We start from the raw sequence: 14,548 nt of genomic DNA, 5'->3' as shown, positions 1-14,548 counted from the left end.
TCTACATGGATCTATAGCCAAGCACCCTGCCTTCCCTCTTGTTATTATGAACAAATGGTCCAAGCTCCTACTGAAGCTCATACAACCCAATACCATTGTCTCCCACTTGATCAAATAAACTACTCCAGCACTCTCTCTTAAATCCACAGCTTGCTCTCTGCTGTATGATTTTCATCATGATACAAATACACTGTCCTTTCTGCATTAAAAAAAATATCTTGAGCCCACAACCCTCTCTAAACATAGTCCCATTTCTCTATTCTCTTTTATCACAAAGGACCTCATAACAATGGTCTAGACTTCCTGTCTCTAATTCTTCTCTTCCTGTTTTCCTTGAACCCACTCTACAAGCTTTTGCCCCTACGCTCCACCAAAACCACCCTGGTCAAGGTTACCAGTAACCTCCACATACCTTAATTCAATGGTCAACTCTCGGAATTCATCTTACACAACTCACATTAGCAGAATTTGATACTGCTCATCATACCCTCCTCCTTCAAACGCCTTCTTCACCTGGCTTCGAGGATACCATGCTCTCTTGTTTTTTCTTCAGTCTCACTAATTATACTCTCTGTTGCCTTTGCTGGTTATTCCTCATTGTCCTGACCTCTTAAAGTTGGAGGGTTCCCGGACTCAGTCCTTGAACCTCTGCTCTTTTCTATTTATGCTCTCTCCCTAAGGAATCTCAACCTCAATCTTGGCTTTTAATACAGTTTATTCACTGATGACTCCCTAATTTATGTCTCCAGGTTTAGGCCACCCCTCACCTCTCAACCCCTGTAACTCTAATTGCTCACTGACATTTTCGTTTGGATATGTAATAGGCATCTTGACACATCAAAAAAATAAGCTCTTGATCTTTACCATATGGCTGACATTACAAGTGTTCATCAACGTCCAGCTCCCCTCCCCTTCAGGGCACAGGAATGACAACCCATGATAAGACCACATGACTTGTTCTGGCCAATGTAATGTGAGCAGAAGTGCCATATGTCATCTCCAGCCTGGACATGATAAGCCCATTGTGATTCTCCAATCTCTCTCCTTCCGTGCTGTGGCAACTGAAAATGTTTTGTGTTCCATCCAGATGGTGTACTTCAAGACGTGGAGCCAACCAGGCTTCCTTAGTGATGGCAAAGACCTTCCCACTGACCAACATGGAACAGGTACCATTAACAAGAAATAAACTTATATGCTTAACAAGCCATTGAGATTTTGGAGTTCTTAGTTATCACAGTATAGCCTTGCCTACCCAGACTAAATACCCCCCAAAAGCAGCTCTCACGTAGTGGTCTTTTCTATCTCAGCAAACTCCATCCTTTTAGCTGCTCAGTCAAAAACCCTGAAGTCATTCTTGACCCCTTTCTTTCTCTCATACCCCACATCCCATTCATCAGCATACCCTGCACCTTCAAAATACATACAGAATCCAACCACCCTTTACTTTTTCCACTACCACTCTGCTCTTCAAAAGACACTGATAAGAACATGAAAAGACAAACACAAACTGGGAGAAAACACTTTAAAAGCATATAGATAAAATGAAGGGCTTGTATCCAGAATATATAAAACTCTCCAAGCTCATCAATAAGAAAACAAAACACCCAATTTTTTAAAAAACAAAATTTTAATAGACATTTCCCCAAGAAAGGCATGGATAGCAAATAAACACATGGAAAGATAAGAATGCTCACCACTATTAGTCACTGGAAAATGCAAATTAAATTAAAACCGCAATGAGATACAACTACATACATATTAGAATGGCTAAAATTAAAAAGAATGACAATACCAAGTATTGATGAGACGTAGAACACAGCAATTCTCATATATTGCTATTTAAAATGTAAAATGATACAACCACTTTGGAAAATATTTTGGCAATTTCTAAAAAGTTAAACATACACTGGTGGTAAAAGAAGAGTGTTTATATATTGACAGATATGGTCCACTCCAGAAGTTGTTTATAGATGACTTATATTTATTGGTGATTCTTCCCTTGGCTGAAAGGTGCTAAAACATACACCTATTAGATGATCCAGCCATTCCACTCCTAAGTATTCTCAAAAGAAAGAAAGTATATGTCCACTTAAAGATTTGTACACAAATGTTCATAGCCCAAAAGTGGAAACTACCCAAATGTCCATCACCAAGTGAATGGATAGTCAAATTGTGGCATATTCATACAAAAGACTACTATTCAGCAATAAAAAGGACTGAATTACTAATACACACAATATAGATGAATCTCAAAATAATTATGCTGAGTAAGAGAAGAAAAGGAAAAGAAAAGGAGTACACACTGTGTGATTCCGTTACAGTACGTCCCCTACATACAAACGAGTTCCATTCCAAGAGCGCATTCGTAAGTCCATTTGTTTGTAAGTCCAACAAAGTTAGCCTAGGTACCCAACTAACACAATCAGCTATATAGTACTGTACTGTGATAGGTTTATGATACTTTTCACACAAATAGTACATAAAAAACAAACACAAAAAATAAAGAAAACATTTCTAATTTACACTACAGTACCTTGAAAAGTACAATAGTACAGTACAACAGCTGGCATACGGGGGTGGCATCGAGTAAACAGGCAAGAAGAGTTACTGACTGGAGGAGGGAGAGGAGGTGGGAGAGGATAGAGCTGTCAGCGATAGGAGACGGAGAGCAAGGTGCAATTTCACTCATGCCTGACATCGATGGAACACACGTTCGCATCTTTGAAAGTTCGCAACTTGAAGGTTCGTATGTAGGGGACTTACTGTATATAAAACTCTAGAAAATGCAAACATCTATAGTAACAGAAAACAGATCAGAGGTTTCCTGGGGAAGACGACAGGAGGGAGGGATTACACAGCGGTACAAGGAAACTTTTGGGGGTGATGAACACGTTCACTATCTCAATTGTGTTGATGATTTCCCAATGCATACATATGTCAAAATGTTAAATTGTTTTAATTTGTTCAGTTTATTGTATGTCGATGATACTTCAATTAACTTTTTTTTAAAAGGAATATAGCAGGTACTGAATAAAGTAAATAAAGATGAAAACAGATGCAAAGAAAGCAAAATCCTAAGAACGAATTGCAGTGGGAACATTTATATCCTCCCTCATTCTATAGTATTCTTTTCTGAATGATAAAATATTAGTGGAAAAGGAGGAATAAGCTACTACAAAGCAGAGTCCCTCAGTATAAAGTCGTAGGGTCTTTCAGCCAAGAAAAACCACCTATAAGTAGCTCCCGAAATGGACAACTGCCACCCCAATATACAAGCACTCTTCTTTGGCCACAGTTTCCTAGTAGTTGAATAATTTCTTTGAATTCATCTTAGAAACCTGGCCTAATTTCTCCTTTTTTATATCATCTTCATTTGCCATTAAACTTATATTGACACTTTTCCCATGAATTAATTTGCTACAAATTTTTTAAGAACTAAGGAATGGCCATGGCAGGTGTCCTCAGTTGATGAGTCTTGGATGTAAAAGTTCCTTGCCTTGGACTCACTGTCTTCTGTCTCCTCATTTCCCACTGAGGTAGAAAAATCACCATCTCTATTTCATTCACCTCCCTTGCTCTTCTCTTTGAAATCCTAAATTTCATTCATTATTGTCAATTTTAGCATCATCCTAAACATGAATTCACCCACTTCTTTCATATGCTGCTATGGTTATATGTTTTCTGTGACATGACTCCATCATAGAATAGAATAGAATAGAATAGAATAAAATAAAATAAAATATAAAATAAGAGCATAGCACCCACTTATGTTTAAACAAGTTAGCCCTGTGACTTACCTCATTTCCACCAACTGCCTTGGTTAAAATCACTGCAGAAGACACAGGGGGAGGCATGCAACCTACTGTCTGCAACCTGAAAAAGAAAAAAATAAGCAACTATAAGTAGGCTTTTGTTATCAATTATAAATAGTTTTCACTACATTCATTCTAAAATAGCAAAGCTGAGTAAATGAAAATAGGAGAATGTTTACTGATGCACATGCCCTTTTGAGTTTAGACAATTCTATATGAGGCAACATGGCTTAATAGAAGCTCTCACTCCATTCCACAGACTTGGGTGATTTTATTTTTTAAATTATTTAAGGTCTTATACAATTCAAAAAACAGTCAGGTTATGGTGAGTGTAGTCATTGCAAGATAACCAAAATGGTTAATCATTTGGCAAGTGTATATAGTCAGTTATTTTCAGGTATCTTTTCCTTACATTTTTTATAGGAAGGTTTTTGGCAAAAATAAAACTTTAAAACCTCTTGCAGATTCTTTTCCACATAACAGCAATTCTCAAACTTTCATCTCATAAAAGACATTTTCATGCTGTTGTAATATCATTATAAAAATAGGCATGACACAATCATGTACTTCTTAGATTCAGACCCTATAGTAAATTCTAGTGTCTATTCTAAATTTGGTTTTTATTAAACTATGTGTATACTCCCAAGATCGTGACAAGAATTCTATTCTCTTAGTTTAGAATAGAAAACACATTGCATGACAAGCAAATGAAATTATGAGTAGTAAATCCAAGTATTAAAGATAAAAAACATTCCTCAGCATTCATACAGAATATATATTCTGGGGACAAAGCCCAACTAAAGTGGAAAGTTTATACAAGGAATCAAATACACAGAGTATCTGACTAATATTTTGAATGTAGGATCACAGGTCATTTTTATTCACTTTTGTAATAATATATTGTCTAATCTTTATGCAATGAATTTATATTGGCTCTGAAGTAAGAAAAAATAAAAAGTTTTCATTAATTTTTGACTGAAAACTTAAGAAAAAACCTTATAGGGAACTTCCAGTTCAATTCACTTTAACATGGTCTTCTTTTAAGGTCTGTTTTCCCAAGTGATGCTGAAGTAGTCTGTCTGATTAAGAATTCCCAATCTCTGAGCCTTCCTTGTAATCATTACCATCAACATCACTAATATTACTGAGATTTTACCATCTGTAGTAGATACTGTTCTAGACACTTTACTCATTTATCCCTCACAAGTATTTAAGATAAATACTATTATTATTCTCATTTTTACAAAAGCTGAAGTTAAGACAGGAGTTAAATATATGACCAAACTCACAAAATCACCTATCTTGGGTTAAACTTTTATTCTGTAATCCAGGGCCAAAGCCTTACCAAGGCCACCCCTCCAGGCTCTCTGCCTTCTGGCTTCTCTACCACCAATACAAGGAACAGGTCCTCTCAGGTATTTTCAACCGAACTTTTTCAAACTTTCCCTCTCATCTGGCCTCTTCCCCTCTATGTACAAAGAAGGAGAGTTCTCCGTATCTTAAAAAAAAATCTCTAAGATATATACTGAATACATATACTTTCTACAGGTAGGACACTACACAAGGGTATAAAAAAAAGTATAAGACATCATTCCTGCCTTCAAGGAGGCAGAATATTCAACACACAAATGTAGATAACTAACCTCAAAATTAGTACTGTTGCCTCCTCAGGATGTAATAATACTTTTTCCACTGTGGCTCACTGTTGTGCTCTACCTCCAAGACCCCAAAGCTCATTCCCTCTTTGCTCCCCTGGAATCTGACTTATGCCCCTTCTAGTAAAAGCAGTAACCTTATAAGTAACCAGCAATCTCCCAATCACCAAATCCAACATCCTTTTCCCTGTATTCATTCTCCTTTCCTCCTTGCTTCTCAAAGCACTCTATTCTCTTGGTTGCCATAGTACAGTATCATTCTAATTTATCTCCTGTCTTTTAAACCAGCCCATTCAAGTATTTTCCTGTCTTCTGCTCAATCTTATTTGCAAATCTGAATCTATATGAATACTTACAAATTTCTGTTGCTAACCCTAACCTCCATTCCCAAATCCGTAGCTGTCTATGACTGCCACCATAAACAAAACATGTCTAATGTTGAATTTATGTATATTCTAAGAAATCAATTTTGCCTCTCAATTAACCTATTTCTTCCAATGGGACAGCTTTTTTCCTAATGATCCAGTCTGAAACTTTGGAGTTAAGTGGAGCTCCACTCACTCTTCACAAACCAAACAATCGCCACAACCAACTTTCCATTCTTTTCCATGACTACTGTCATCATCCCCCTTCAGATGCTTTTCGCCCAAGTCTGGACATTTCTAAATGCCTACTCAGTGCTCTCTCTACCTTCACTCTTTCCCTTTAACACAGCAAGGTAAGGAGTGTGCGCTCAGAATACATTTATCTCAGTGATTTAAACAGGACCTTGATGTAGAAGTCGGTAATTCCCTCCAGTTAACATACTAAGTGTGTACTCTCAAATTGGGAGGGGAAGGGAGAAAAAGTGAGTGAGGAAGAGCTTTCTCTAAGTGAGGTAGACTAAGTTTGTACTCCGTTAAGTTTAATATCCTGAGCTGAGAATTGTATGCTTTTTTTTTATTTAGCATACTGTGATTACAAACTCTACTCTGCTCTGCTTATATACCCAGGACAATACTATCAGACAATCTTCTTTAATGACCATTTTCTAGCATGTTGTTCTCTTGTTTAGCACATTTAAGAACCCTGCATCATCTACAGATTCAAACTCAAACTCCTCAGCCCAGTAGTTCCAGTCTTGCAACTTGGCCTTAAGGAAGCTTTTTATCTTTGTCTCCCACTAATGCCTCATGTTTGAATTCTCTTCTTTAGGAGTACACAACCCTTGCTGCACCTCTTCCCCTTTAACTGATTACACCACTTATCTAACAAATCATATGCTGCCCCATTTTATTGGTTACTGTTTTATATATCTGTATATATATCCTACATATCCAACTAAATTGGAAGTTCCCTGAATACAATGAAAATGAGTTAATATCTTCCAATTTCTTGAGTGCTCTCTACAGGGCAGATAGTTGGTAAATACTGGTTCTCTATATGCATCATACCTTGTTGCTCTAAAATGATGTCATCACATTTATGTAGCATTTTATGCTTTCTGGTGAAATTTTATGTTCATTCTCTCAAACTCGACCTGGCCAAAACAGCACTCTTGATTTCCTGCTCTCGTCCCAACCTATTTCTCCCCCAGCTAAGAAAATGATGCCGCCAATCGGCCAGTGGCTCATACCCCGAATCCAGACTCCTCCCTGTCCTCTCTCCACAACCTATCCACCCATGGATACTGAGAGCTCTAATTTTAAAATATATCCTCCATACATCCATTTCTTTCTTCTGAGCTGCTCCCTCATCACACTAGCCTCCAAGCTGGTCTCCTAGTTTTCTCTCAGGCTCTTCTACTATCTATTCTTCATACAGGAACTAGAAGAATCATTTGCAAACATAAATCAGAACCATATTACTCTCTCATTTAAATCCCTCCTGTAGCTTCCTGCAGCACTCGAAATAAAAACTGAATGCTTTACAAGCCTACAGGGCTCTGCATGACCAGGATCCTATCCATCTTTTCAACCCCGAGTCACATTATTTGTCCTCTATATCATCAGGCTTTGGCCATCATTGTCACTTTCCTGACCCTAGAAGACACCAGGCTTGTTCCAGTCCTTAAACATTTTGTTTCCTTTACCTTGAACATTCTGCCCCCAGAACTCTGCAGTCTAAATTGATCACCAGCCTGTCCTCTCAACCATTCATATCACACAGTTTTACTTCAGATCACTTATCTCTATCTTGATCATCTATTTACTTATTTATTGACAATCACACCTAGAGTGTCCTTGACGTGCAAAACTAACTTGCCAATTTTGTTCACTGCTGTTTCTCTAATACCTATGATAATTCCTGGCATATAGAAGGAGCTGAATAAATGACTTGAATAAATGAATGAATAAGTGATCTCAATTGATATCCCCACAGCATTACTAAGCAGGCAATAAAAGTATGATTATCCTCACTTTCTACAAAGGGAAATTGAGGTTCAAGACTATTCAATGACTTTCCTAAAAGTCACATAGCAACTTAGGGGCAAGGTCAGACTGCAATCTTTAGGCTTTAAGTTCAGCGTTATAGTTGTTATACCATGATGCTAAAATGTGGTTAGTTTTAAACCACTTCAAATAATTTTTAAAAATCATTAAATCCTTTTAACAAACATGGCAACATTTTTAATGGGAGAAAAGATCCTAATAAAAATCTATTGCTCTATTTACAACAGTCAGGACATGGAAACAACCTAAGTGTCCATAGACAGATGAATGGATAAAGAAGATGTGGCACATACATACAATGGAATATTACTCAGCCATAAAAAAGAAACAAATTGAATTATTTGTAGTGAGGTGGATGGACCTAGAGACTGTCATATAGAGTGAAGTAAGTCAGAAAGAGAAAAACAAATACCGTACACTAACACATACATATGGAATTGAAAAAAAATGGTTCTGAAGAACCTAGGGGCAGGAGAGGAATAAAGATGCAGACGTAGGGAATGGACTTGAGGACACGGGGAGGGGGAAGGGTAAGCTGGGACGAAGTGAGAGAATGGCATGGACATATATACACTACCAAATGTAAAACAGCTAGCTAGTGGGAAGCAGCCACATAGCACAGGGAGATTAGCTCGGTGTTTTGTGACCACCTAGAGAGGTGAGATAGGGAGGGTGGGAGGGAAACGCAAGAGGTAGGAGATATGGGGATATATGTATACGTATAGCTGATTCACTTTGCTTTACAGCAGAAACTAACACACCATTGTAAAGCAATTATACTCCAATAAAGATGTTAAAAATAAATTAAAAAATAACATGAAAAAATCTATTGCTAATTCAATTATCCTATCAAACATAAAACAGAACAAGGGAAAAAGTAAATGTTTGTCCCCTCTATATATTTTTCTTTCCTATGCATTTTAAAAACACATATTATAGTCAGCCAGTATCTGTATACATTTGGTAAGATATAGAACACAAAAGTTAAAGCACCCAATTGACAGCCTACATTACACACATGCACACAGACCTTACATCCTGTAGTGCCTTCCAATTTTCTCCCAACAGAAAATTGTCTCTCCTAGAACCTTATCATTTAGCAAGAGTGTATATTTTAAGATTCTTGTTATAAGATTCTTTAATGCAGTTCCTTAGTGAAACACTATCACTTTAAAGAATAATAATAATGTTAAAAGTGTTTTTATTTCCTTATATGACACATAAGCCCTTTTGTGTACAGTTGCCACAGAAATAATAATGTTACTAAAGATACCCCATTAAAAGTGGACCCTTCAAAATATTTAAACATACCCTTTTAAAAGCCACTCATTGATGGGTGTGATTGACAAAAGCTGAAGAAGAAGCCATATTGCTGCTGGGAAGAATGCAAGTGTAAAGATCTGAATAAAAAGATGTAGTTTTATATGCACCAAAGCACTTGTCAGCTCCTGTGAATATGAAGGACACAAAATAACAAAGGTAAGAAAACTATTTCTGAAGACTGCTACCAAAACAACATCATATGAATTAGGTTTTTTTTAAATTGAGATATAATTGACATATAACATTATATTAATTTTAGGTATACAACATGAAGATTCATTGTGTATACTGCAAAATGATCACCACAATAAGTCTAGTTAATATCCATCAATGTGGAGTTATTTCAGAGCTAAAACTTTTACCTATAAGCATATGCATAAGAGACAGACTTTAAGGGAAAAAAAAGTTGTTCATCATAATTATAAAGTATTTTTCTATAAAATTTCTGAAGCATTCTAATTTCTTTCAAATACAGTATACCCCAACAATTCAGATTTGTAAAAGTCTGGAACAGGACTAAGCTAACTACCTTTACACTAGTATAGATTTCAGAATTGTTGACACTGCAGACAAACATGTATGTTTAACTATTTAAAACAAAATCTTGTTTAAAAATTTTGGCAGGACCTAGAACTTTAATTAAATTTGATAATTAACCTCTACTCATTACACCAGACCTAGCAAGGACTCGATTTGGCAAGATGTTACTAAATCTACACACAAATCCTAATTTTTAAAAATGTTTTCCCAACAATATTCTACATTTCAAAAGGGCTTTTTTCCCCAAAATCTACTCACTAGATTTCTTTATTAACATTTACTGAATAGCAGCTCTGTGCCATGCTCTGAGCTTGCCACTTTATGTATGTTATCTCATTTAATCCTGACAACAACCCAGTTAGGAAGATATTATTATCCCTATTGTACTGATGAGGAAATTGAGATCGAGAGTGAAGCCCAGAATCAAACCCATTTCTGGCATTCTATCAAACACACTCACTCCTGCTTCTCCCACCATGTCACACCGCTGCCCCAGGAGAGAAAAGATTTGCATGAATCATGACACACCAGGCACATATTGTAAGTCTCACAGCTAAAAAGGGATACTCGGTAAACTTTGGGATTTCAATATGTACAAACCAACAAGCGTTTACCTTTGAATTTCTTTGAGTTATGTGGTTATTCAGCAAAAATAAAACAAATTCAGAAAGTAGTAGAATATAAAACATGCAGGCAGTCATTAAACACATTCAAAGTTGCCAGAGATTCACTGGTTTATAAACATAGCACTGTCATGTTCCCCACCTCCCTTAGTTCAAGTAAGTCATGAACTAGCCTCAGAGACATTAGCCAAAGTTCATGGTGTAATAAACAGTAGGTTAATGCAAACTCATTCACTGGTCACCACTTTCTGCAATCTGTCTCATCAGTTCCCACCATTAATCTCCCTTCATGTTACACAGCAGTTCCAGTTTAATCACAATACGTCCCTAATGGCATCTATGGAACTTCTGGAAATCTGGGTCTAATGCAGGACAACTGGGAAACACTGTGCAAACTGGAAGCCACACTGGGTCCACGGATCTGAGCTAACATAAAAGGAGTCATCTTTACAATGAACCCGAAATTGCACCCCAGAGAAAACTTGAGCACCAGCAGTTCCAAGAATTCTCAGCAGTCTTGAAACCAAATCTCACGCAAATACACTCAGAGGCATTCTTAAATACCAAATGAATATCAGTAGGTTTTTTATTTTCAAAAAATGAAAATAAAATGATTAGCCAGAAGGCAGTAACAAAGACATTTGCATACACTTCTCATAGGAATATAAAACGCTGTAACTTTTCTGAAAAGTAATTTGGGAGAATATCTCAAGGACTATAATAGGATTCATACTCTTGGACCCCGAAATTTTATGTCTAGGCATTTCTCCTGAGGATATAAAAAGTGGTTACAAGCATTTATATATAGAATTGGTTGATAGTCACAGCATTATCTATTACAGTAAAATCTGGAAACAACTTATATGTCCAAAAGTGAGGAAATAACTAAATAACTTAAGGTAGCAACAGAGTGTTCAGAGCTATTAGAAACTATGTTAAAACTGTGTAGACAAGGATGTAGAAGTTCAGGGTCTTGCCCTACTTAACCAACAGGTGTCTCACTGGCACAGCCTACGTAGACCAACCTAGCAACTCATTCCTTCAGGCGGCAAACACTTACCCAGCACCTGCCTCCTTTCTAGGTACTTGGACTATCTCTCACAACTCAAACTTCACATATCATCTGACCCAGCAATCCTACTTAGAGGAATTAATCCTTCATACATATTCCCAAATGTAGGAAATGACGTATTTTTAGGTTATCCTTTGCAGAATGTTTATAATAGCGAAACCCCATAAGTTACCTAAATGCCATTCAAGAGAAGATGAGGAAAATATATCAAGACACATTCAAAAATGGAATATTTTTCAGCATCCAAAAAGAAACAGGGAGTTTTTTATGTGTTGATATGAAAAAACCTCCAAAATATGTGTTTTGAGTAAAATAAGGTAAGGTGGCAAACGGTATAAAACACCCCAGTTTGACAGGGGCGGGGGGTGATACACATATGTATGTTTTGCATAGAATACCTCCAGAAAGATACACAGAAACTGTTAACATTGGTTGTCTCCAGAGACGAGAACTGAATATTTAGTAGGGGGGTAAAAAGAAGACTTCTCATCGTATATACTTTTGTACCTTTTGATTTATGTTCATAAAAGTAAATAAAATATAAATTATCTTATTTTCAAATATGAAGAAAAAATAAATGAAATATATTACATGGAAAATTACTATTATACACTGTCATGTATTAAAAATAAAATTGTATGTGTGTATATATGTGTATATTTATGCAAGTATGTGTATACATATATACACATATATACATATACACAATTTTTTAAGTATTTTATTTTTAAAGTAGTCTCTATATAAAAAATGCGTTTAGGGAAAAAAGGGCTAAACTACACACAACTGTTAACAGCAGTTATTTTTATTCTTTCTAATCTTTCTACATGGGGAAAGACTACTTTTGTAATCATGAAAAAAGTTATAAAAAGTAAAATGTAGTTAGAAAACACTAGTTGATCTGAAAAATGACAGTAGAAACAACTGATATTGTATCAAAATAATGGAACAGTAAAGAACCCAGCAAAATGAATCACAAGGGGCCACTATGTTGGGTCCTCAGGGGCTTCTTAACAACAGGGAAATAACAGACATGAAGTGTTTCCAAGAAAGATTTTCAAGACTGTCACAAAAACCCAGTATTCTATATCTTCTATACCTTCTTCATACAACCTTAAAGATAAAATAAGCTTGCACTGGAAAAGAAAAAGCAAGTAAACACTATAAAATTCAAAATACTATTATTCCATACATATCCATGCAGAATTGAGGGCCACATACTCAAATAAATACCATCATGAATAACTGAAGAGTTGATACCACATGACATCTTATTTATTCACATGTAATACAGGTCGAATCCCATTAAAATAAACTTAAGGAGATACTCCACATACCAGGGCCTCACTGACAGCATCAAGAATCGCTTGAAATCAGAGGCTCTGACTGGGACTTAGAAATATTTTCATTACGTACCAATTTCCCTCCTAACCCTTATTTGACCTTTATTGGATTTGCTTTCGGAGAGTCAGCCTCATAGCTCTGGGCTGGAAACAAGCGGCAAGAACCTCAATTTTAGAATTTGCTGTATTTATTTCTAAGCTGATGGGATTTTTCAAAAATGATCTGTTTAGGAAAATAAAGGAAAGCCGGTATATTCTGGCCTAGTGGGGACCCTTTTCACGCCCTGAGTTTCCTGTTCATCTTTGCTTCTGTCCCGAGGCAAGTACAAGTGCACAAGGTGGCAGTGCCTTGTGGCCACAGGTGCTAAACAGGTACTTGTTTAAATGAGATTGGTCTTGTCACAGCGTCTTAAGTAACAAATCCTCTGAAACTGTAGATTTGAAGTTCGCTAAATATGAAATATATTTTGAATGTGACCTTATTTCATGTCACTACAACAAAATTTCAGAAACCACTTCAACAGGTATGTCACAAACTAGAAATCAACAGTCATAAAACCGAAGACTTAGCATTAAATCTTTTCAGCATGAAGTATTAACACAGTCCTTTATAACTTTAATAAATGAACAAAACAAATTCTAGAATACACATCATTACATCAATGTATAAGTAATACTACATGAAATGTTCACTATAAATCAAACTTGAGTGGGGCCGATGTAAATGCTTTCAAATAAACGCAAGTTAATTATAACCTACCGTCTCCTGTGTGCAAAAATGCACTGTTCCAGGACCTAACAGGATATAAAAATAGTAGTCCCAGCTGAAATTAGTTTGTAAACTAGAAAACAAATTGTTACAATCTTGTTATTGAAACAAGATTGTTAACTAGGAAACAAATAACAAGAAGTTCACTACCTCCTAACTTACAACTGTTTGGTTGCCTGGGAAATTAACAGGGCTTAGAGATGGTTTAACATTACAGAATGACGCAATCTAGGGCATCTTAAGTTAAACGGATCTTGAAAATGACTTAATGTTGTATTAGCTTGAAAAGGGCCTTTAATATGGAAGAAGTGGCTTTGATGGCTATTTAGATGCCACAATAAAGCACAGGATCAAGGCATTTCAGCGTTAGATCCCAATTAGCTGGATGATTCTGAAGGTTTCCTAGGTGCTTACAGAAGAATTCGGTCCTTAGAGAAACGCTGGTAAGTATGACCTTCTTCCTTCTTCAACTCCTGCATCCCGCAAAGTTGGCTGCTTGACAGAAGAGCATTAAGCAAGAAGCTAAAGGAGTGAGAGAATCAAATCTTGCCAGATTTCCCATGGCATAAAGAACAGCCGTAGCCATTAAGCAGCCACCAGGGGACGTAGTTAGAGCAACGTCCCAAGTAGAGGACTTGGGTAAGGCAGCTGCTCCACAAAGAGCATCAGCAAAGGCCAGCAGGAAGACCTCCAGGGAAGCTCAGTCCAGCACCACAGGAGTGGCAGCTATCCTTCTGTATCACTGGGTCCCACATTTGAGAACCAGTAGGAGAACTCAGGCGTTGACAGAAAAAGCCTGTGCCCCCTTAAGCACTAATCATAGTCCTTTATTGCAATATAATTTCCAAAAACTAGAATTCAACATATTTAGGAAATCCTGTTCTATGTCAGTTTTCAAAAGAGCAAGTAATTAGTGAGAATATTTCAAATTCTTGAGACAAAGTTTCTCAGACACTACACGGGGATCCCATTTACATCA

At 36.6% G+C, this 14,548-nt stretch overlaps 1 protein-coding gene across 10 annotated transcripts in view; it reads right to left on the bottom strand.

The window, feature by feature from the left end:
• The window catches only part of SLC10A7 (solute carrier family 10 member 7), a 253,407-nt gene that overhangs the window by 231,413 nt on the left and 7,446 nt on the right, over positions 1 to 14,548 (bottom strand). For 9 of the 10 annotated variants that reach the window (XM_067736739.1, XM_067736737.1, XM_067736734.1 and 6 more), the window contains exons 3-4: positions 9,211 to 9,347; positions 3,798 to 3,873 (exon numbers count right to left, since the gene is read on the bottom strand). In XM_067736739.1, coding sequence (XP_067592840.1) covers positions 3,798 to 3,873; positions 9,211 to 9,347 — 213 coding nt within the window. Of the gene's footprint in view, positions 1 to 2,500; positions 3,593 to 3,797; positions 3,874 to 9,210; positions 9,348 to 14,548 lie in introns of those variants that run through there. The other variant, XM_067736742.1, reaches the window with a different exon arrangement.

This window comes from Pseudorca crassidens, chromosome 4 (genome assembly GCF_039906515.1).
Source record: "Pseudorca crassidens isolate mPseCra1 chromosome 4, mPseCra1.hap1, whole genome shotgun sequence".
In the NCBI taxonomy this organism is placed as follows: domain Eukaryota; kingdom Metazoa; phylum Chordata; class Mammalia; order Artiodactyla; family Delphinidae; genus Pseudorca; species Pseudorca crassidens.
The sequence above is the reverse complement of the archived record's forward strand: the minus strand, read 5'-3'. Positions and strand labels throughout refer to the sequence as shown.